Source organism: Crocodylus siamensis, chromosome 5, assembly GCF_052110815.1.
Source record: "Crocodylus siamensis isolate JL-2025a chromosome 5, ASM5211081v1, whole genome shotgun sequence".
Taxonomy (NCBI): domain Eukaryota; kingdom Metazoa; phylum Chordata; order Crocodylia; family Crocodylidae; genus Crocodylus; species Crocodylus siamensis.
The window spans coordinates 32,658,649-32,681,870 of record NC_143399.1 but is presented as its reverse complement, the minus strand read 5'-3'; the positions used below and the strand labels follow the sequence as shown (position 1 = coordinate 32,681,870).

General features: G+C 44.2%; 1 protein-coding gene across 3 annotated transcripts in view; it reads left to right on the top strand.

Annotated features, from left to right (window-relative positions):
• Nucleotides 1-23,222, top strand: part of EVI5 (ecotropic viral integration site 5) — a 157,318-nt gene that overhangs the window by 26,864 nt on the left and 107,232 nt on the right. For 2 of the 3 annotated variants that reach the window (XM_090047684.1, XM_090047683.1), the window contains exons 2-3: nucleotides 7,907-8,136; nucleotides 18,503-18,692. In XM_090047684.1, the coding sequence (XP_089903810.1) occupies nucleotides 7,988-8,136; nucleotides 18,503-18,692 (339 nt within the window). In that variant the 5' untranslated portion in view covers nucleotides 7,907-7,987. Of the gene's footprint in view, nucleotides 1-7,906; nucleotides 8,137-18,502; nucleotides 18,693-23,222 lie in introns of those variants that run through there. The other variant, XM_090047685.1, reaches the window with a different exon arrangement.

The following is a 23,222-nucleotide window of genomic DNA, read 5'->3' as shown; positions in this document are numbered from 1 at the left end:
TTTTTTGCAAATCACAGTAATATACCTCTGCAAATAAATCTAGAATTTAAATACATTTAAATTCTAAACTGTTTGAACATTAAATATTTCCAAGTTATATATTCTATTAGTATTGTTCTTTTCAAATTATGTAAGACTTTGTAAAGTGGCAAAATTAATGGAATGACAGCATTATTTATACTTTCAGTATGAGCCTTAAGATATTTGGCTGGTGAGTAAAACATATGCAACGATTTTTTGTTTTTTTTTAAAATCAGGAAATCTGGAAGAATCTCAGGTTCCTTATGGTTTCCTTCTTCTGTGAGAAGATGGAATATTATGCCTTTTGTATATTGTGCCTTTTGTATTAGGGTCTCCAAAAGTACTTTAGGAAGGGGGTAAGTATTATTTTCTGACGGAAGGGAAAGCACATCTAAAGTTAAGTAGCTTGTCCGAGGGCAGACGTCAGGGTTCTTTCTGTATGAAACCTGTCCGCAGCTCCCTTGTCCACATTTCTAACTGTTGTGCTGCACTCTCCCTTATTTTCTGCAACTGGAAAATTAGTAGTTTCTCTGTTTTTAATATTGGATTCCAGGCTTTCCTCAATATTTGTTATAAAACTGATTTAATTTTAATCAACCTTATCACAGTTTTTGATTTTGTGTTCTTTCTTTAGACAGAATTAATGAAGCTAAATTTCTGAGGCTTTTAATGTAATGTTTTGCCTGCCAAGAAAGTAAAACATTTGTCTGACGTAAAATAACTTTAATTTTTTTTAATGAGCTTCAACCTGCAGTAAAAGCACTGTATTTACTCGCTCACTTGGTAGCAACACTGTAGTTCGTAAAAAAGGGAAATTTTGCTTTTTTATGCCATGTAGTTTAACTGAAAGAGGAAGAAAAAGGCTTCTTTTCACTTTTAGCAACTTTAATTTCTCCCCTTCCCGTTTAACTGTAACAAGCTTTTTTTAAGCTTGGTATAATAAAAAGTGAATACAAATGTCAGAATAAAAAATGGTATGAAAAATATTTAAAATGGTGTTTTATGTGTTCACTGATGCATATATGCCAAGTGATGAGTGAGTGTTATTGAGCCTTTATTTAAACAGTCACTTCAGATTTAAAAAAAAAAAAGTTTTGTTAGCAGGGGGAAAAGTCACCTGCACAAAACAGGAAGTGCATCTTAGGCATTATCATCATAGCTCCCTGTCAGCGTGGCTTATTGTTTGACTCCAGAAGGTTTATCTCGTTGTGGGAAGAGGTGAATAGTGTATACGTCCTGGTGACTAGTGAACACATTCTGTGTTACAGTTTTTGACCACCTTGACACGAAGGTGCTAGGTGTGTAATGTGGATGGCTGTACATCAGGTTCAGCCGACAATCCTGATTTAGTTTACATGATTAGAAGGCTATTTGATGCTCTGTAACAGAGCTGTCCAAATTTTAAGCATCCACAGGCCACACCAGCAGGGTACAGGCCATGGGGGTGTTCAACATGCCAGACCCCTCCCTTCTCCCCTGCTGTACCATGTGCCCATGTAAGCATCCACACCGCTACATTGGATGCCCCCCACCCGTTGTTACCACACGTGATTTCCGCCACCCCGCCAGCCCTTTGTGGTCCCAGACTCATTCAGCTCCCTGCGTATAGCACCATGCTGTCCCGACCCAGGCAGAAAAATGAAACAGCAGTCAGAGGAAGGAGGGGGATTCTGGAGACTGTCTGCTGTTACAGCTAAAGCGATGCCAGGAGTGGCGACTGGGTAAGAGGCTGGGGGCTGCTAGGGCCGGAACGTCCTATCCTGTGGAACTGTGGCCAGAGGGGGCCCTGCAGCCAATGGATCATGCCCTGTTCTCCCCCTGCTGCCTGTGCCATATTTAAAGTGTTCGATGCAGGCAGCCCCTTCCCAGCTGAGTGGGGGAGGAGTAACTGGCTCTACTCCTGCCCCGCCTCTGACCCCGGCCCTGGGGAGAGGACCCAGGCGTTGCAGCATGTGCTGACCCCACCTCACACCCCCCACAGTGCAGCCGGTGTGCGTGCAGCCCGGCCCCAACTTTTATTTCAGTGAGTCTGTACCACAGTTAACCACAGTTTTGATTTTTTGATGGGTCAGGGGACCCCAAAACTATCTTGAAGGGGGGCCCAAAAAATTGTGGGCTGCCCCTTGGGGCTGCTGTTTAACAGCCTGACAGCATTTTTGCATAACAGCTGACCAGCTAGGTTTTCTAAAATGTTCATTGTGGAGCACTTTCCATTTGTGATAGCCTATTATTGCTGGGGCAAATAGGGAAAATCACTTATATGGAAAATAGGTGTATTTTTAGCTATTAACATGATTTAGCAGTTAGATACAAAAAGAAAAGCATAATGTGATTAGTTAGCAAGAGCTGCGTGGACCAGTAATTATACCTAGCACCCCAAATTAATAATTTCTCTAAACTTTTTGGCTTTTAGAACCAAATATCTTTTGGGATTGCCATTAATTACAATAGATTTAAATATATTATAACAATTAGACCAAAAAGTATTATTACTAATACAGTAGTATTTTCAGATACTTTAGTTTGCTTTTCCTGAGGGAAACAGAATAAAGAACTTCAGCAGCATTTACATTAGTATATCTTTTGGATTATGTAATGCTAGCACTGTGTTCCGTATTGAGTAACAAACAATAGCTTGAAATTAAAAAGCATAAAAGATCTTCTCTCCATTTGTTTATCTTGGTAATTGTATCAAAAAATGGAATTGATATAGTGACTTCGAGACTTGAATTACTCTTCAGTTTTTGTTTGGACTCGGTAGTGTTGTTACATTATTTTGAAACTGAATTTCTTTTCTTTTCTATAATGGATGTTCCTGTTTTATAAAAAAAACCCCAAATCTGTGTAAGAGCTAATACTGTGGATATGAACTGGACGTAATTGTTTGTAATTTGGCTAAATATCAGTATAATTATTCATCTTATTAGATGGCTTGAACGTAGATTCCATTCACAAGTTTTGTGTTGCTCATGTTTAACTTGCTTGTGTTTTTACAGTTGTGTGGTAAACATATTTTGCAGTTACCTAAAGCACTCCATTTTAAGATTTTTCCCCTAATGTAATCCTCATATGTAAAAATGGGAAATGGGCTTGCAGGTTAAATAACTTACCTCAGGTCATATTGCAGTTTGGCAGAGCCAGAAGGAGAAATTGTTCCTGACACATTGTCTTTTCAACTGCAAAATAACCCTTCTGTTACTTTTTCTTAAAGACCGAGAGCCAGCTTTTTGGCATGCTGTTCTAGAAGCCTTGTATCTATTGCCTGAGAAATAAATTTATGTAACTAACAAAGTTTTGGCGTCAAGCTCTATCAGTTTGGAATAGTTGCACCTTAAGTTACAGGCAATATTTGCCAGCTGAGACAACTTCTTCTGGTAACATCTAGGCTTTATAGTTGGATGTCTTCACTTCACTCTGAAATGAAGACATCCATGCATATCTAGCCAGATTTGGAGGTGTGGCAGCCCAGGTCTAGCTGGCCTGGCTATGAGAATAGGTAGAATTTGCCCACTTTACAATGGTTATGCAAGATAAATCATTTGGGCTCTTAGGGTGTCTGTAGAAGTACAGGATGCCTACTATGACATACTGTAGTTACAGCACAATGAAGCTGATTACAGCACAATGAGTAATGTAATTATAGCACAATGAGTGTGCTTATTGGTAGGGCTGTACGATATGTTTCATTTTGGTTTTGGATTCAGCCATTTTGGAGGACAGTGATTCATTTCGGTGTTTTGGATCACCTGTTTTGATTTGCCCACATCTGTCTTGGAGTTTTGGTGCTGATTCAGAGATTCAGATTGCCTGGGGAGAGGCAGGCACAGCTGGGCAGCTGCGGGTTCTCCCATGGCTCCTCCGGCTGTGCCTGCCTCTGCCCCGGCAGGGGGAGCCACGGGAGAAGCTCCTCTGGCTGTGCCTGCCCAGCCCTATCCCCTGCCCAGCCCCAGCCTCCCAGCACTTAAACAAAAAAAAGCCCAACACTTACCGTCTGCAGCAGCAATGATCAGGGCCTCTGAGGGCCTGTGGCAGAACACCCTCCTCCCCCACCCCCCAATCAATCACCATACTAGTAGTACTGGCCTGTTTATTCGATAGAGAGGAGTGCTTCTGTGATATGGGAAATATCTTCTTTTGAACATAGCAGCATTCTGGGCCAGGCTTCCCTTTCCCAGTCTTTGGATAACGAACTGCTCAAATACCTAAGAAAAGGGCAAGTGAAATATCTTCCAGTCAAGTAGCAGCCATTTGCAGTAAATAGTTTTTTCTTTTGTATCTTTTATGGCTTATTCATAGAGCTGTGGTCTATGTATTGCTGTCTTTCAGAATGTAAAGATAAACTGTTAGAGCTTCTGTTTAGCTTTCCCCAGTTTCAGCAGAGAGAGAATTTACTATATTGTCCATTTTCATCACTACTATGGTTGCCTGGGGAAAGAGCTTAAGGAGAGCACTGGGCCTAAAAGATCCATCGCAGCCAGAAAGTTTGAGAGTGGGAGGGTGGGTAGAGTATTTCTTCCTTGTTGCAGAACTGGGTTTTCAGCTTTCCAACCTGTACTATTCAGGGGGTGATTCCAAAGAATCAGTCCATACTCATTGTAGAGGGATTTTTGCCCTCTCTTTTCCCAATAACTAGAACAAAGGTAGGTTTTTTTACTACGTTCCCATCTTCAGAATCACTTTCTTTAATAGGCTTAGTTCTGTGGCTTCTAGATTTCTGGTCTAGTTTCTGAGTCCTAGGACTGAGTGGTTGGGAGAGAGTGGTGAGAATTGATGAAGAGAAATTGGAAAAGAAATGTGATGTGAATAAACAAGATCTTTTTTTAGACAGGTAGTGAAGTATAGAGCAGCAATTCTCAGCTAGGGTGTCATGACACTTGGCTTCTGAAAGATCCTTTTAAGCATGCAATGCAGCAGGGTGCTGTGTAATATTGGCACTGTTATGTATGCAAAGACCTATACATGATTTACAAGATGTGCCCAGAAATTTCAAATGGGAACCCACAGTGTCAAAAACATTCTCACATGTTATGGTCTTTCTGAGTGTTTTGCAACAGAAGAATTACGATATTATTATTTCCTAGTCAAAAAATGGGTGAAAACTTTAAAAAAAAAAAGTGGCATTTTTCAGAGGGGTGACTTGAATCTAAGGATGAGACCCAGTGACAGAGTGAGTAATACAAGGAAGGAGAGGGCAGTGAAAGAGAGAAACACATGTCAGACTGGAGGCAAAGACACATTGATATATTACAAGGGTAAGAAAAGTGTAATGGAATTGGAAATAGTGAAAACTTTAAGAAGGCCTTTGACACTGTCTCTCACCCTGTTCTCATTTAATAAATTGAATGACTGTGGCATTGATGCCTACACAGTTGGATGGATCAAAAATTGGCTGATGGGGCACACCCAGAGAGTGGTGGTGGACGGGTCGTACTCGAAGTGGGAGGATATGAATAGTGAGGTCCCCCAGGGCTCAGTCCTGGGGCCTACACTGTGCAACATCTTCATCAGCGACTTGGATGAGGGGGTGGAAAACGAGTTGTCCAAGTTTGCTGATGACACCAAGATGCGTGGAGAGGTAAGCATGCTCAAAGGGAGAGAGAGGCTGCAATTAGATTTAGACAGACTACAGGAGTGGGTGGATGGTAATAGGATGGGCTTCGAAGTAGATAACTGCAGGGTGCTGCACCTGGGGAGAAGGAATTCACAGCATACATACAGGCTGGGGAGCTCCCCCCTTGAGAGCTCAGAGGTGGAAAGGGATCTTGGAGTCATTATTGACTCCAGGATGAACATGAGCCACCAATGCCAGACTGCAGCCAGCAAAGCCAACTGCACCTTGTGCATCCAAAGAGGCATCTCAAGCCGGTGCAGAGAGGTGATACTTCCCCTCTGTGTGACATTGGTCCGGCCTCAATTGGAGAGCTGCATCCAGTTCTAGGCACCGCACTTTAAGAAGGATGTGGCCTGCCTTGAGAGGGTTCAGAGGAGGGCCACCTGCTTGGTTGGAGAGGCTGAGGGACCTGAACCTGTTCAGCCTCAGCAAGCGGAGGCTGAGGGGGGATTTGGTGGCTACCTACAAGCTCATTAGGGGAGATCAGCAGGAAATAGGAAGGGTCCTATTCCCCTCAGCAGCACCTGGGGTGATGAGGAACAATGGCCAGAAGCTGCTGGAGAAGGTTCAGGTTAGAGATTAGGAGGCACTATTTCACTGTTAGGGTGGGTAGGACCTGGAACCAACTTCCTAGGGAAGTGGTCCTCGCTCCTACCTTGGGTGAATTCAGAAAGAGGTTGGATGAACACCTGTCTGCGATTGTGTGATTCCAGCGTGTGCTCTGGCCAATGGTGGGGGGGTTAGACTAGATGATCTATTCAGGTCCCTTCTGACCCCTAACTACTATGAAACAGAACAAAATAAGATACAGTATGCTAATTAAGTTTGTCAAACAGAAAACATGCCCGATTGATGCACAGTTGTCTTATTGCTGTAAGCTGCAAAAGATGCATCTTTGGTATATAAGGTATGTGTGTGGACGCACAGATTTCTTTCATGTAGACTAGTAGGTTTAAGCTTTCAGTTTTAGTGCCACTTCCCAACAGTAAGTGCTAGAATTGAGGCCTCACTAATTTTAGCAAATTTTGTTATATTTTGGGTTATATTTTCCTCTCCCTTTTTACTTGGGCATGTGGGATTTGGATTTGAATGATCTTTGCTTTTTTCAAATCTTAAGTATCTATTTCCTCCCACAACACACGGTGTATTGTTTTGAAAGCAGCACCTGGCAATAGAAATATGCATTAAGAAGTTGTACGGTTTGTAAGACTCCCTATCCCCCAAAGAAAGGCTTGCCTTTGAGGTTCTGAGTGTGGTTCTGCCACAAGCAGTCTTTATGCCAACCCCTGGACAGCGCATCAATTTGAAGCAGTCTATAGATGCTTAAGTCAGCAGTGTGACTGCCTAGAAAATTTTTGCTTAGACCTACTGTTTTCCCCTGAGTAACCTTTGACTTGTGCCAGCCATCTTTCTGTGATATATTTTTCGATGTGGACTACACTTTCTTTAGGTTGATAACTTGGGCTAGAGTGAGAAATACCACTGGTTTAAAACTGCTGAGAAGATGGATCACTACAGATCAAAGCCACTTAGCTTTCTTTGCTGGTGGAATTTCAAGTATGGACATGGGAGTGTGCCTTTGACTTGTGAATTTGACTTCTCTTAGTTATTCTGTGAAGACCAGCATGGGGTTTTTAGAGCAATCTTTCCATGATCCATTTCTGAAAGTAGACTTGTATTCCAGGTTCATAGGCATACTTCCAAAACTACTGTTTTCTTAATGATGGTAGGGGTCAGAAGGGTTTTACTTTTATTTGTTATAAAACATTGCTCTTATTGACCCAAGTTCCACCCAGTCCTTTTGCATTTGGAGAGGATGGTGAGAGTGCGAGAAACATTAATAGTCTGGGAGTATTTGCTTGGTTGTATGCCACTTTGGGTAAAGTTTTATTGTCAGTAGTATGTTTTCCTCTTCTTGGTTTCGTTGTCACTTTGACCAGCATGTCTTGATAGGATCTTGATTTTTATACTGTGGAAGTTTTAGCTGATTCTGTGTTCATGGGCACTTCTACATTGAAAATCAAGTTTTGTGATCGTCTCTGAGCACTTTCTTCTGTATCCTTTGTTCATCTGCAGCATATGGATTGGACTTGTTCCCCCTTAGCATCTTGCTATCATACTTGCATATACATCTCATTCACTGCTTTTAACAACATGTATTCTTAGAAACAAGATAATCTGAAATTGTGCTTTTTATAAAATAGAGAATAAATGGCAGACTAATTTAGTGTATCTCTGAATTTTAGCAACAACTTTTTTTTCTGTTGCTTGCAGGTGGCGACAGACAAGGTTGCAGGAAAGCTGAGTTCTACTCTCTCATGGGTGAAGAACACTGTATCGCACACTGTCAGTCAAATGGCCAGTCAGGTGGCAAGTCCATCTGCCTCATTACACACTACATCCTCCTCTACCACTCCCTCTACACCAGCACTATCGCCATCCTCACCATCACAGTTGAGTCCAGACGACCTAGAATTACTGGCTAAACTTGAAGAGCAGAATAGGTGAGTGGGAAACTTTGCTTTGGTATCTTGCTCTTGAAACAGTAATAGCAGGACTTAAAAATAGATTTGTTGAAAGTTCATGATAGAGCCTTTTTAGCATTATTTTTTTAAGTGTTTTGGTAGAATGTTAAGCCCAATTGAAGATTGCTACATATAGGAACAAGCATTTACATCTTGAATATTCTTAATCTGAAATTTAAGAAAAACATCTCTTTTTGTAGCACTCTAAAGTATAACATTACCTTTTATGGCTTTCTAACAGTATTAACATTGTTTCTAGAATTATGCAAAGAGTTGATGCTGGAGCCATGTGATTATTTGGCATGCAGTTTGAAAGGGAGTGCTTTTACGACATTTAACTTTGTTCTTTTCTTCCTTATTTAATAATACTATTTTTTTAAGCTGCCTGAAAGGGTGGGAGTGGTTCCGTAGCAAGAGGGGGGAGGCAAGGGGGAGATGACCCCCCCCCCCGGATGCTGAAGCAAAGGGGTGCCAACAGGCACTGCCCAGCAGGGCTTGGGATGGAGCCGTCAGTGACTCGTTTGTGGGGGCTTGGGGGAGGATGGCTCTTGCTGCTGCTTGCGCTCTCTGGCTAGAATTGGGGGGTGGGGAGGGCGTGTTCCCTCTGGATCTGTGCACAGGGCGAGGATGGGCTTCTGCTGTGGGCCTGCCCTGGGAACCAAACTTCCTTGCTATGGTACTGGATGGGAGCTTGTGAATCCTATCTAGGTTTAGTGTTATACTCCCCCTATATTTACAGCTTACTTCTATTACCAGTGTCTTTTTCATTGTAGTCAACCCCTTGACATGCATTCTGTGTACCACAGTAGGTACTGGACAGATTTACCACAACTGCCAGAACAGTTGAAACTACCACCCTTCAGTACTTCTGAATATTCAATTACAGTTTGAGTTAATACTCAGTCTTTCAAAATATATACTTCATAGTTTCTAGGGTTGGAAGGGACCTGAGCAGATCATCTAGTCCGACCCCCCTGCCATGGCAGGAAAGAGTACTGGGGTCAAACAACCCCAGCAAGGTGTTCATTTAACCTCCTCTTAAAACCCCCCAGGGTAGGAGCCTGCACCACTTCTCTTGGAAGTTGGTTCCAGACCCTAGCCGCCCTGCCCGTGAAGTAGCGCCTCCTGATATCTTACCTAAACCTACCCTCTGCCAGCTTGTGACCGTTATTCCTGGTCACTCTTGGCGGTGCTCGGGGGAACAGTGACTCCCCCAATGCCTGCTGGTCCCCCCTGACTAGTTTATAACAGGCCACAAGATCCCCCCTCAGCCATCTCTTTTGGAGGCTAAACAGGTTCAGATCCCGTAGCCTCTCCTCATAGGGCCTGCCCTGTTGTTCCCTGATCATACCAGTGGCCCTCCTCTGGACCCTCTCTGTGCTGTCGACATCCCTCCTGAAGTGCGGCGCCCAGAACTGGATGCAGTACTCCAGCTGCGGCCTGACCAGTGCCGCATAGAGGGGGAGGATCACCTCTTTGGACCTGCTCGAGATGCATCTGTGGATGCATGCCAAGGTGCGGTTGGCCTTCCTGACTGCCGGCCCATGTTCATCTTGGAGTCAATGATGACCCCAAGATCCTTTTCCACCTCCATGCTGACAAGAGGGGAGTTCCCTAACCTGTAGGTATGGTGCCGGTTGTTCTTCCCGAGGTGCATCACCTTGCACTTGTCTGTGTTGAAACCCATCCTATTCTCATCTGCCCACCCTTGTAACCTGTCTAGGTCTGATTGTAGCCTGTTGCATCCTTCCAGTGTGCCCACGTCCCCCCACATCTTAGTGTCATCGGCAAATTTGAACAGGGTGCTTTTTACCCCGTCATCCAAATCACTGATGAAGATGTTGAACAGTGCGGGCCCGAGGACCGAGCCCTGCGGAACCCCACTGCCCACGTCCTTCCAGGTTGAGAAGGACCCATCCACTACCACCTTCTGGGTGCGGACCTCCAGCCAGTTGGCGACCCATTTGACTGTGTGGGTGTCTGCACCACAGTCCCCAGTTTATTAATGAGAACGGGGTGAGAGACAGTGTCAAAAGCCTTCCAGAAGTCCGGGAAGACTATATCCACTGCTACCCCTGCATCTAATGATCTGGTGATCTGATCGTAAAAGGCCACCAGGTTGGTCTGACAGGACCTGTCACTGATGAACCCGTGTTGGTTTCCCCTAAGCATGCAGTCCCCTGCTGGCCCCTCCTGGATGTGTGCCAGCATAATTTTCTCAAACAGCTTGCCTAGGATCAAGGTGAGACTAACCGCCTATAGTTTCCTGGGTCCTCCTTCCTGCCTTTTTTGAAGATGGGGACCACGTTGGCCCTCTTCCAGTCCTCCAGTACCTCACCAGAGCACCACGAGTGCTCATAAAGCCATGCCAGGGGACTTGCAATGACCTCGGCCAGTTCCTTTAGAACTCTAGAGTGGAGATCATCCGGGCCGGCTGACTTGAATACGTCCAACCCCTCCAGAAGCTCCCTAACTAAATCCTCGCTAACCCGTGGCCCAGGTGTGCCTCCCCCGGGGCCCGAGGTGGCTGTTCTGGTCCCTACTTAGGAAGACGGAGGCAAAGAAATCATTAAACATGTTAGCCTTGCCGTCTGGTGTGACGACCAAATTTCCCAACGTGTCCTGCAAGGGCCCCACATTACCCGGGACCTTCTTTTTGCCCCCTATGTATTTAAAAAAGGACTTCTTATTGTCCTTAATCTGGGAAGCTAGTCCCAGTTCCATCTCTGCCTTGGCCTTCCTAACTACCCCCCTACATCCCCGAGCAACTACAGAATAGTCCTCCCTGGTGATGACCCCTTCTTTCCATTGGGTGTAAGCCTCCTTTTTAGCAAGGAGACATTCCTGGATGCTTTTGGTGAGCCACGGAGGCTTGTGTGCTCTCCTGCTCCCTTTCATCCTCATTGGGATTACCTTTCTTTGGGCTTGGAGGATCGTCTCCTTAAGGAGAGACCACTCTCCTTGGATACCTGGCTCCCCTCCCCTCCAGGACCTCAGCACTTCTCCAACTATCCTCCTTAGCTCGTTGAAGTTTGCCCTCCTAAAATCTAGGGCCGCTGCCTTACTGCATGCCTTTGCCACCTTGCGCTGGATGGTGAATTCCAACAGGCGATGATTGCTGTTGCCCAGGTGGTCGAGCACCCGTAGCCCCCTCACCAGGTCATCACCCGTGGCCAGCACTAGGTCCAACAAGGCATCTCCCCTGGTGGGGCTGTGCACCTCCTGGGTTAGATGGAGGTCCTGCACTCTGGCCAAGAACCTATGTGAGCATTCAGACCTGGCTGACTGCTCTTCCCAGCAGATGTTTGGGAAGTTCAGGTCCCCCATGTCTACCACATCCTTAGCATTCACTACTTCTGTGAGCTGACCCAAGAATTTCTGGTCAAGTTCTTCTTCTCCCTGGTTGGGAGGTCTGTAGTAGACTCCCACCGTTAAGTCTCTTTCCCCTCGACTGCCTTGTACTCTAATCCAAAGCACTTCAGAGTGCCCCTCCCCTGACTCCTTGCTAATTGACGAGGATGTGTATTCCTCCTTAATATAGAGTGCCACGCTCCCACCTCTCTTTCCTATCTTGTCCCTCCTGTACAGCCTATAGCCCTTGACATTTACCGCCCAATCATGCATTGCGTCCCACCATGTTTCCGTAATCCCCACTATGTCCGGGCTGGTGTCAGCCAGCAGGAGGGTGAGTTCCTCCTGCTTGTTACCCATACTACGAGCATTTGTGTAGAGGCATTTGAGGCCTCCTGAGGATGTGTACTGACTCCCTAGTCCCAGCGTTACCCTGGCCCCTATCTCTTACCTGTTTATTCACTTCGCTCGTTGGTCTGGGCTGGGCTGTAGTTGTGGGTGCTGTTTGGTCTGGCAGTTCGATGTTTCCTCTGCCCTCATCTTCCCCTTCCCCCTACGAGCCTAGTTTAAAGCCTGCTAGAGGAGGTCCGCCAACCTAGAAGAGAACACGCGCTTACCTTTAGGGGAAAGGTGGAGCCCATTCCATCCCAACATGTCTCTCTCTCATCTTAGGGTGTGATGTTAGGCTAGGGGTTGGCAACATTTTTGGGCAGAGTGCCAAAAACACCTGCAACCTCAAGTTATAAGACATTTGGTATGCCAGGGATGGATGGTGGTGGAGCTGCAAGAGGCCTAATCCTTGTGGCAGGAGAGTCCCAGCCCCTTCCCTGCTGCCTGCCCCAAGGTATGCATGCATCTGCCACTAGCAACAAGTTGCCCCAGGGCTCTAGGGACCCTGGAACAGCTTCTCCCAGCCTCCAGGCTGCCTGCCGCAGCTGGCCCGGGCAAGCCCCTGTTATCTGCAATGGAGCCCAGCCTGCTTGGTGGGGAGACTGAAAGCAGCTGTGTTGGGATCCTTGAAATTCCAGCCTGGCTTGTTACTGGTGATGGTTGCATGCGCGCCTTGAGGCAGACAGTGGGGAATGGGCCTCGGCTGCACTGCCACAACAAGGATCAGGTCCCTTGTGGCTCCCACACTGTCTGCTCCAAGGTACACCTGCCAAGCAAAATGCCTTTGTGTGCCACACTCTGGCACGTGTGCCAGGGCTTGCTTACCCCTGTGCTAGGCCTACAATTTAGAATAAACAAAGCTAAGTAAGGATTCTGAACTGCCTCATGCAGACATTCATCATGGAGTGATGTCTTGCATGTGATTATCTGCTGCTCCCTGTAGTGTCATAGTATATCATCCACAGGGCAAAGTAATCTCCAGTATCTCCTGAAGACATAATATTTTTCAATCACTGCCAAAAGCAAATGCTTTATCTTGCTTTGTCTGACTTTGTGGCTTCTTCAGCGCCTGCCTCATCTAGGTTCTTGATGCAGGGGCTCTGTCTGATTCAGCTACCAAATAATTGTTGATTTGGCTGTTAGAAAGCAGTTAATTTTCTTTGCTATTGAGGTTGTACCTTGCTGTTGAGCTTACTGGTACAGGCTAGTTTCACAAGCAGCTTTGGTTTGTGAGTCAGAGCTGCTTTTTCCAAACCTTTTTTTTTTCATTTCCTTACCAAATATGGCTTTGGGGGCTTCCAATTTTCTTTAAGCAGTGAATGATTGAGGATGCAGAGATCTTTTAATACTGATTTAATAGCAACTTTTCAGAAGTTTAACAATTTAACTTTAGCTTAAAATATGGCACCTCACAAACCAGGTTGTCTGGGTTTATTTGGTATGGGTTAAACCCTGCTCTAAGGGCTTTTTTTTCTTTTTTGTGAATTATGGTCAGAGGTTAAGATATTTTGTCACAGTAAACCTGATATTTGAGAACATGCTTTTGCAGGTTTCACAAAGAATACAATTTCAAACAGAGTTGAGGCATATGTCTTGGAGGATTTTGTGCGTTTAATGAAACTTTGCCAGTTTTTTACTATAATCACCTTTTGGCAGTAAGGAATTGCTCTCTGAACTCACTGTTTCTGCTCATCAGAAGAACTACTGTTGGTATAAATATTAAGATTTAGAATCCTCGGGCTTTGCTAGTTCATAGGTAAAGATGGGGGATGTAAAGGACTTAAAGACCAAGAGCCACAAAAGATCAAAAGTGATAAGAAAACTCAGATTTTCTATAATCAAATTCTACAATTTTAACCTATTGCGTTACAAAGCTGTCTATGTATTACTGTAATCCCCTAAGTACACACACTGATATGGTTCAGTCCAGAGTACCAAAGGATCTGTTTGGGGATAGTAAATCATTTATAAAGGTTTTACATGAAATAAAGCTGTTTGAATTGGTAGTGTTTAGTATCTACTTAATTTAAAGAAACTACATATCCAAGGCGAATGAATTTAACAAGGTAAGGTCCAAATTATAATAGAAATGTTGTCAATTTTTTTAGAAACGTAGGAAAACTAAAAAAAAATGAATTCTTAGAGCTGCAATATTGTGTTTTATAACTAACATGTTTGTTCTGGACTCCATTAGGTGCATGTTTTTCTGTCTGAAATTACTTGGCATCTGATTTTTGTTTAGGAAGATACAGCTTGAAAATAGACATTCTAGTTTTTTAAATTTTTGTAATGAATCATTGTAGTTCAGGATTTCAAATATTTAGTGTTAAAATATTTTAAATGTAAAATATTTAAAACTAATTTTAAAATTCATTTGTAGATACATACACAGCAACTGAATAGTGATCCTGGGCAGTTTCTCCCCCTCCCCCTCCAACTTTTGAGTTCCTTTTTGTGCAAAACAGACTCTTCTTTAATTTGTACTGAATGCAGCTTTAACTTTTTGGGACCATTCAGGCAGTGCTGTTTCTTTTAAGCCCCCTCCCCAACTTGAAAGTTTGTACTTGCATGTTCTCTTCACAGATTAAATCACTTTCTAGAATCTGCTTTGTTTATCAAATGACTCCCCTTCTCAGCTCACCCTTTAATATTTGAGCAAGTTAAAGGCACTGTAAATAACTGAATGTTTATTTTAGTTGAGAGAGCTGAAATATTGTAGGTGCACTGAGATTATAACCATGTATGTGCACAACAATGTGGATTATAACTTTCTGAAAAAATAATAAAATGGCGATTTTGACTTTCACATTTTAATGTAGGGGCATAAAAAGTAACTCAACTAATTATATCTCTAGATTTAATACCACCTGCCCTTTCTTACAATTATATGGATCTAACTGAAAACCAACACTAGAGATTTGAAAGTAGTTTGAAGTTTTGCTTCTAACCAAAGCCTGGACTAAAATGATGATGATGGTAAAGATAATAATTACCATTATTATTTTTTACGTACTTCATTGTCAGTTGAAGATGAGACCTTAGAGCCCTGTTCACTGGAGCTCTTTACAAAATTAGTAGTCACAGCAGCAACCCATTGGTAAAAAGCTGTCTCTGGCAAGGAGGTTCTCTGTAGCCATGACTGCCCTATGGTGGCCAACTCTGTCAGCACAAGGCAAAGTTTTGGAGGATATCCTAAGCCCTAGCTTCCTTGGAACTCCCTACAGGAATTGCTGCAGCTGCCAGCAAATCTTCTGATGTCCCTCACCTCTCAACATCCTGGGAAATCTCAGGTTTGAGCTATGGATTCTACTATAGCCAATGAATGGCTATTAACCTGTTTTGTTCTTGCTTCCCTCTGCTTGCTAAATACTAAGTTCAGGTATATCCTGCTTTTATGTGCCCTCCTCCCTCAATGCTCTGCTCCTTTCTCTTTTGTTTCTCAGGCCTTTATCCTTACTTTTGTTCTCCTTTTTCTGCACACTCAGCCCTTTCCTGTTGCTATCCTTCTTATTGTCCAACAGAAAGCTTGTAGTATCCCATAACTGTTAAAATTGCAAGTTGTTAAGGGTAGTCGCAGCTTGCACAATGCCTGTTGCAATGGGGATCAATCCTGACTGGGACCTGCAGGTTCTACTATAATGCAAGTGCATAATCTGTGATGGTTCTAAACCCAGTCAGCATCAGTTTACTCATCTCTGAAATTGGGGAACCCATTTGTATCTCACAAGGGTACTATGAAATAGGGCTGTGTGAAGCTTCGGTCCCTGATTCAATTTGGCTGATTCAGTGGCTGAATCTCCGAATCAGAATAGAATCGGAGGACCCTTTAATCTCTCTGAATTGAATCGGAACCCTTTGAATTGATTTGGAAAGATTCGGCAATTTGGGCTTAGACACAGCTTTAAATGTTTTTTCTAGATGCCTCTGCGGTTCATGAATGCTAGGGTGCACACAGTGTCCCACAGCAGTGCGGGGGGTTCCTCAGCGCGCCCTTCTGGTCCACTTCCGGGTCTGCTGGAGAGCATGTTGGGGTCCCCCCTGCCCTCCCCCCTGGCTCAGCGACTGGTGCCTCCTGGGTCTGGTGGGGCACCCAGGGTCCCCCTGCAGCTGATTGCTGAGCTGGGGAAGGGTGTGTGTGTGTGTGGGGGGGGGCCCAGCAGTCTCCCTGGGAGACCCATAAGTGGATTGCAAGGGTCTCCCCCAAAGGATCACAACAGTCTCCGGCAGACCCACTAGGCTCCCTTGCGCTCCTGTGGGAGGTTCCGTCTGCCCCAGCACTGGAGCATTCACGAGCTGTGCCTGGGGTACCTTGAGGTATGTAGAAAAAACATTTAAAGCTGTGTCTGTGTCTGAGTCATTGATTCTGTAAATCAGCATTGAATATTCAGATTCAGCCAAATCGAATCGGGGACAGTGATCCGAATCAAATTACTGTTCCCAGTTCGTGCCATATCTGAATTGAATAGGCTCATTTTGCACACTCTTACTATGAAATGCCTCACAAATATTATGATACAATATAAATGGGACCATAGAAAAAACCTTAGGCATCCTGGAATATCAGATTAGATTAATTTTGGATTAGTGTAAAGTTTCTAGGATAGTGACATGTATGTGCCTGTTAAATGCCTCATCCAAAGCTTTGATATGGATATATGAATTATAATTTGTAAGTAATTTATCTTGAGGCATTGGGTGCTCCAGTATAGTGTCACAGAATCATAAAAATTAAGGGCTGGAAGGGACCTCAAAAGATCATCAAGTCCAGCCCCCCTGCTCTGGTCAAGAATACTGCTGAGATCAAATGATCCCAGCAGGGTGTATGTCCAGTCTCCTCTTGAAGACTTCCAAGGTTTGGGACTGTACCCCTTCTTGGGAAATCTATTTAAGATTTTGGTTACCCTTATCGTAAAGAAGTTCTTCCTTGCATCCAACCTGAAACCATCCGCTAACAGTCTATGGCCATTGCTCCTTGTCCTCCTCTGCCGCACCCTAGTGAACAGTTTTTCTCCCAGCTCCCAATACTCAGCCTTTATGTACTTAGACAGCCACCAAGTTCCCCCTTACTCTTCTCTTCCCCAGGCTGAAGAGTCCCAGATTCCTTAGTCTTTCCTCATAAGGTTTGTCCTCCAAGCCCTTATTCTTGTGGCCCTTCTCTGGACCCTTTCAAGATTCTCCACATCTTTTTTTTTGAGGTGCAGTGTCCAGAACTGGACACAGTACTCCAGCTGGGGTCTCACCAGTGCCAAGTAGAAAGGAAGTATCACTTCCTTAGCCATGCTCGTGATGCATCAGCTAGTGTATCCCAGTATCCTATTAGCTGTTTTGACTACAGCATCGCAGGAGAACATGGCTGTCATGCTCATCCTGTGATCAGCCATAATCCCAAGGTCCCTTTCAGCCATTGTGCTGGCCAGAACATCTCCTAACCTATATTCATGTATCTGGTTACTTTCCCCCCAGATGAAGGACTCTGCATTTATCCTTATTAAACTGCATCCAGTTCCACTCTGCCCACCTTTCCAGCTTGTCCAGGTCCTCTTGGATCCTCATCCTATCCCCTAGTATAACAGCTTTTCCCCATTACTGAGTATTGTTCACAAACTTGCCCAGCATGCTTTCCACATTCTCCTCTAAATTGTTGATAAAGATGTTGAACAACACAGGGGCTTGAACTGAACCCTGCGGTTGACACTAACCACCTTCCACCAGGACTAATACAGGCTCATCCACTAATAGTCTCTGGGTTCAACCCCTTAGCCAGTTCCCAACCCACCTGACCGTGGACTCTGCCAGCCCACAATCCCCCAGTTGTTTTTTTAATAAGAGCGGCATGGGAGACCATATCAAAGGCCTTTTTAAAATCCAAGTAAACACAGACCAAACCAACAAAATGAGCAGAATGGTTAATGCAAATGACAGCCATTGGGAATGTAGGAGGTGGCTTCAACAGCCTGTTCTGGGTTTGCTTTCTTTTTCTCAAAATTGTTGTCCATTTTCAGTGCTTTCACATTTGGCACTGCCATTAGGGATATATACTTTCTTTAAAGCTGCTTATGCTTCAGCTGAGATCCTGGGATAGGAGACTAGATGAAAACAGAATTAGAGCCCTCTTGCTGGCACCTATGCTTCCAGCTTCACTAGTAACCTGTGCGGGGGAGTACATTTTTCACTTGCTCATGCAATACGTTAGTAAAATATAATTTGTCTCAATTCACCTTTTTGTTTTCTGAAAGTCTAGTTTCACAGCCTCTAAAATGATCATGGTGAGATTTGATTTGAAGTGGTGCTACTGCTGCAAAAGGCATAAAATATACTTTCCTGTTCACTGTTTCCAGTTGCTGTAAAACTATAGTGATTTTGGACCATTTTTTTTTTTTTGTCCACAGATTGTGGATTGAGAAGAAATAGGAAAACAAAGTTTTGCACTTCTAATTGTATTTAAAAAAGTTACAAAGATTGTTCCAAGGGACCTTTAGATTACATTCCCTGGAAAGATAGAGAATGAGTTGATTTATTTCCTTTTAAGTAATCAGATTATGAGTAATGCACTCCAACATGGTTAGAAGTACTTTCTGTGTAACTACCTGCTTATATATTACAGATTATTGGAGACAGATAGCAAATCCTTGCGATCTGTAAATGGGTCGAGAAGGAATAGTGGCTCCTCCCTTGTATCTAGTTCATCAGCTTCTAGCAACCTCAGCCATCTTGAAGAAGATTCCTGGATCCTTTGGGGGAGAATTGTAAATGAATGGGAAGATGTACGGAAAAAGAAAGAAAAACAAGTTAAGGTATTATTCAGCTTAGTAGGATACAGTTATAATGTAGTAGTATAACCAGTGGTCTTTATTTTCCAGTTGATCCTCCACATTTTTAGGAAAAAACTATGATAGGAACTCCTAATTGAATTTATTTTCATTCTAAACTACAGGTGTGTGTAAGCAAATGTTGGATTTCTCATCCATACCCTGTAAACATCGGTTGCTTTTTGTTTAGTGCCAGATTTATGTATGTTCTGAACACCCACCGTTTTCAGTTAAATCTTCCGTTAGAAATGGATTGGAAAGTAGGGAAAGTCCTCAGTATTTTCTTAATTTCATAACTGGGGAATATATTTCATATCAGGGGCCAGAACACTTAGGCAAGGGTCTATGACTGTCATCTGTGCAGGCAACGGTACTTCAAGTCTTTTCCCACAGAGTATCAGTCAAAAAGATTTCTAAGCTATTTGACTGGGGTAAGTAGGAATAATTTCATGGCAATTTCAATCAATTTTTCAGACTCCTAAATGTTAATCTTTCATTAAAATCTCATCCAGAGAGAACTGATGAGAGCAGTGGTGCTCAACTTTTTGGCCCCATGCATCTGGATTCTGCCTTGTACTGCCCAGACTGGGTCCTGTACTGCCCTAGACCAGTGTGCCCAGTCTAGCACACGTGGCCACGTTATCTGCTTGCAGGGCTCCTCATGGGTCTGGAAAGTTGGCAACTGGGGAACAGCAATTAATGCTGCCACTGCTTCCTTAATGCCAAATATTTGGGCCCATGAGGAACCCTGCAGGCTGGATGACACCACTCTGGCGTCTGGGGATTGACCACCCCTTGACTAGAGTCTTGCTTTCCATCGCTGTTGTATAGAACTATGTAAAGTAGTGAAATAGGTTTGATTGCACTGATGCTGCTACACACAGCTATATGTTGGAACTCTTCTTAGAGATGAGGACCCACATCTATTTTCCCAGTAGTTTAGGAGAGAATGAATTGGTGTCTTACCTCCTGCCATGTACACTATCAATTTGTGTCTACTAAGTCTAAAACCAGGTTCTCTCTAAGCAAAGAGTTCCAACGTATAGTTGTGTGTAGCAGCATCAGTGCAGTCAAACCCATTTCACTGCTGTACACAGTTCTATACAACAAAGATGGATCAAACATCTAAAACTTGAGTGGTAAAGCACATAGCTTCTGCGGGCTTACACCCCAAGGTGAAATTAGTATTAGGTGCCTAGATATACTATGTAGTACATGGAATAGTAGAAATTGCAGAAGAGGATCCAAAATAGTTGCCATGCTGAGTAGGGGTGACTTGAAGCACATCACTAGGAAATGCTATCATCTAGGTATGTCTGAAACCTCTCCCCTTTCTAGAGGTTAGGTACCTTACTCAGGGCTGCAGAAGGTGCCCACTTGAAATCCACAATCCAGAATAGTCTTTCAGCCTTTCAGAGAACTGAGCAAGGCTTACTTTTTTTTTCAGATACAGGAGATGGTACCAGCATTTTTTGTAGTAGCCTATGGGTCAGAACATTCACCTAGGATTGGGGGACCTTGTATAAAAGCCATGCAATTCACATTCCACGAAAGGGCACAGCCATGAGGTTAGGGGCTATTTTGGCATGGGAGCACTCTTAGTCTGTACTGAATTCTCTGTTTCACAGTAGCTCAGCTTCAAGAATCATGGAGCAAGAGAGAATGCAGGAAGGAACATGTCTTTTAGTTTGATAAAATGCATACAGAAGATTCCTTTGAGCAGGAAGCAGAAGTTATGACTCCCTCTTTTAAATGGATGCCCTAAGGGTAAAATTGTGCTGTCTCTAGCCCAGTGAATCTTGAATTCTTTGTTGCATAATTGAACAACTTCAACTACTGGAATGCCCCCCTCCAAAAACAGCCTTTAGTTTTATGGTTAGAGCACTCATCTCAGTAAGCAGAAGAGGTGGGTTTGAACCTTCTTTGGGGTGAGGAGGGCATTGAAGCTGGGGTCTTCCATTTTTTGGGTAAATGCTCCAATCACTAGGGTGTTTATAGAAAGCTGGGTATCACTGTTGCTACTACCTTCCCCCTGCTTTCTGTAATAATTGAATCCTGTTGTGTTGGTGGTATTCTTTTAGCGTGCCTCTGCGTTGGGACTTCCATGGCTCTGGGCCCTTATCTCCTACATAAGATGGATAAGGGTGAAGATGCTCAGGCTGGGGTTGTTGTCTTGCAGAGAAGCAGACTTACAGATGTCTTGAGTACTATGAAGTCAAACAGGAAGGCCTCCAGTGAGTTTTAGGTATCTCTAATTGGGTGTCAGCTGAATGAGGTTATTGGATTATGGGTAGGCAACTTTTTCTAGCTGCAGGTCAGAATGACCTACACAGGGTCAGAGGCGGGTGGGTAGGTAGAGACTAGGACCCCATTGCAGCCAGCACGTATCCCTGGTTTGGACCAGTGTTTCTCAAAGCTGGTGAGCACTCTTGTGCCTTACTGCTGATCTCCTCTGCTTGCTTTGGCACAGCTGATCCCAGTGGTAGTGCCCCTTCTGCAAAAACCCATCCCTCCCTGCTCTGTGTTGAGGATTGCTCTTACTTTCATACTTCCGTGCTGCAGCCTCTGTTCTACCCTCGTCACTGACTGCTACCACCACTGATGTGTATTGCTATCAAGAAGCAGCAGCCAATTTGGCATAGAAGCTAAGTGGTGTCCACAGTTGGGGGCCAAGAGAATGCAGCCCTTGGCACAGAGCAGGAAAATCTTGGGGTATTGTTGAAGAGGGTTTAGAGAAATGGTTCAGGGACAGAGAAATGCAGGTAGAAAAGGGGGTCTGTTGGGTAAGCTGTGCCACAGAAAATGGATGAGACCTGGGGGAACACCTATAAGTTGGCATCTAGTGTTGGTGCCCCCTGTCACCATGTACTGCTGCACCCTGGATCCAGTCTCCCTGTGACCTCGCCTATAGGCCACAGGTTGCCAGCCTCTGTTCTGTTTTATTCCATTGTGAGTGGTTGGATGGGCAGTGAAGATGTAGAGTAATAGGAAAGTTGAAGTAATGGGGGGGGTTCATTTTGTGTGGGACATGCAGGAAGGAAAATATGATGCTGAAAGGGGAAAGGAAGAGTTGAAAGCAGAGCAATGAAGGAAAAGAGGAAATTTAAATGAGGATTTTCTGCCCATACAAAGAAGTCCATGGAAAGAGTGTGATCAAAGGACAGGAAAATGAGACAAATGTAAGTCTAGTAAGTAGGGCTGATTGAATAGGTTTCAGGGAGTATATATGAATTTCACAGTTTTGATCGTCAAACTTTTATGGTATTTTGACTCATTGTTACAGATAGAATCTGATTATCTGGAGAACATTCAGCTACTGCATTAATTCTGTTGAATCTGTGTTATTGAGTCTATTTTTCTTTCTTTTTCTGTTCAACATTCTTAATAGTATCTTGAAAGAACTTTAAAGCTCCATCTTTCAGTATGCCAAGTGTGACTAAAGAGATTAAGCTACTTGTGCTGCAAATGGGTTATTTTCCAGAAACAGAGATTCCCTTATGCTCTTCTTTTAGGGATAACTTAAAGGAAGGGACATGTGGAGCTAATGGAGCAGTGGAGGAATATCAGTTGAGCTTGAAGCTTAGAGCAGTGATTCTGAGCCAGGGAACCACCTGGGGTTCTGTGAGATCTTTTTAAGAGTGTGGTAGTTTGCAATGCAGAATTTGCAGTTAGGTATGCCAACACCTATGTGATTAGCTAGCTAAACTCAGAGGGCGTGTCCACACATGTGAGCACATATGCTTGCAGCAACTCAAATGAAATGGTACAAATTTGAGCTGGGACTTTTTACCTCAGCACATGTGCCCAGGCATGCACTTTGTTGTGGAGCAAATTGTGCCACCTGGGGCAAAATAACTTTGTCTGGCTCCTCCCAGATCTGCAGCTAGGGGGAGCTAGAACCTGGGGCCAGGACCTGTGCTGGCTCCAGCAGTATAAAAACTTGCCCTGGCCGGCAACTCAGGGCTTCTTGCCCTCAGGAGCCTCTGAGGCCCAGCCACTTGGTATCTGGGGACACTAGCCCCTTGTGTCAGCTAGACTGCTGAAGCAGCATCCCAAATTCACTTTTTGAAATACCCCCAAATCCACATTCTTCCACAATTACAACAAAAGTGTGTGTGTGTGGGGGGGCGGGGAGATTGATCAGATGGGCAATGTTTTACTGCTATATTTACAATGTTTAAGTAATTTGGAAGCCTACCAGTGTCTCTAGCATCATAATAAAAATAAATCCTAAATATCTATGTGTTTTAATGTTTGCTTTTGGTTTCCTTATCACCTGGTGGGTGTGTGATGGGGAGATGTGGGGTTTGCAGGAGGGGGTGGGAATGGGGGGTGGGGGATGTGGGTAGATGTGGAGGGATGCAAGTCAGTGTGTGGGTGGGTGTGGGGGCTGCTTAGTAGGAGTGGGTCCCCTACATGAACGCTGCATGCCCCTGGGGGGAGGGGGTACAGTGAGGCTGGCAGCAGTGGGAGCATGGTAGCTGTGATTAAGCGGGGAGCTCCTGCAGACGTCAC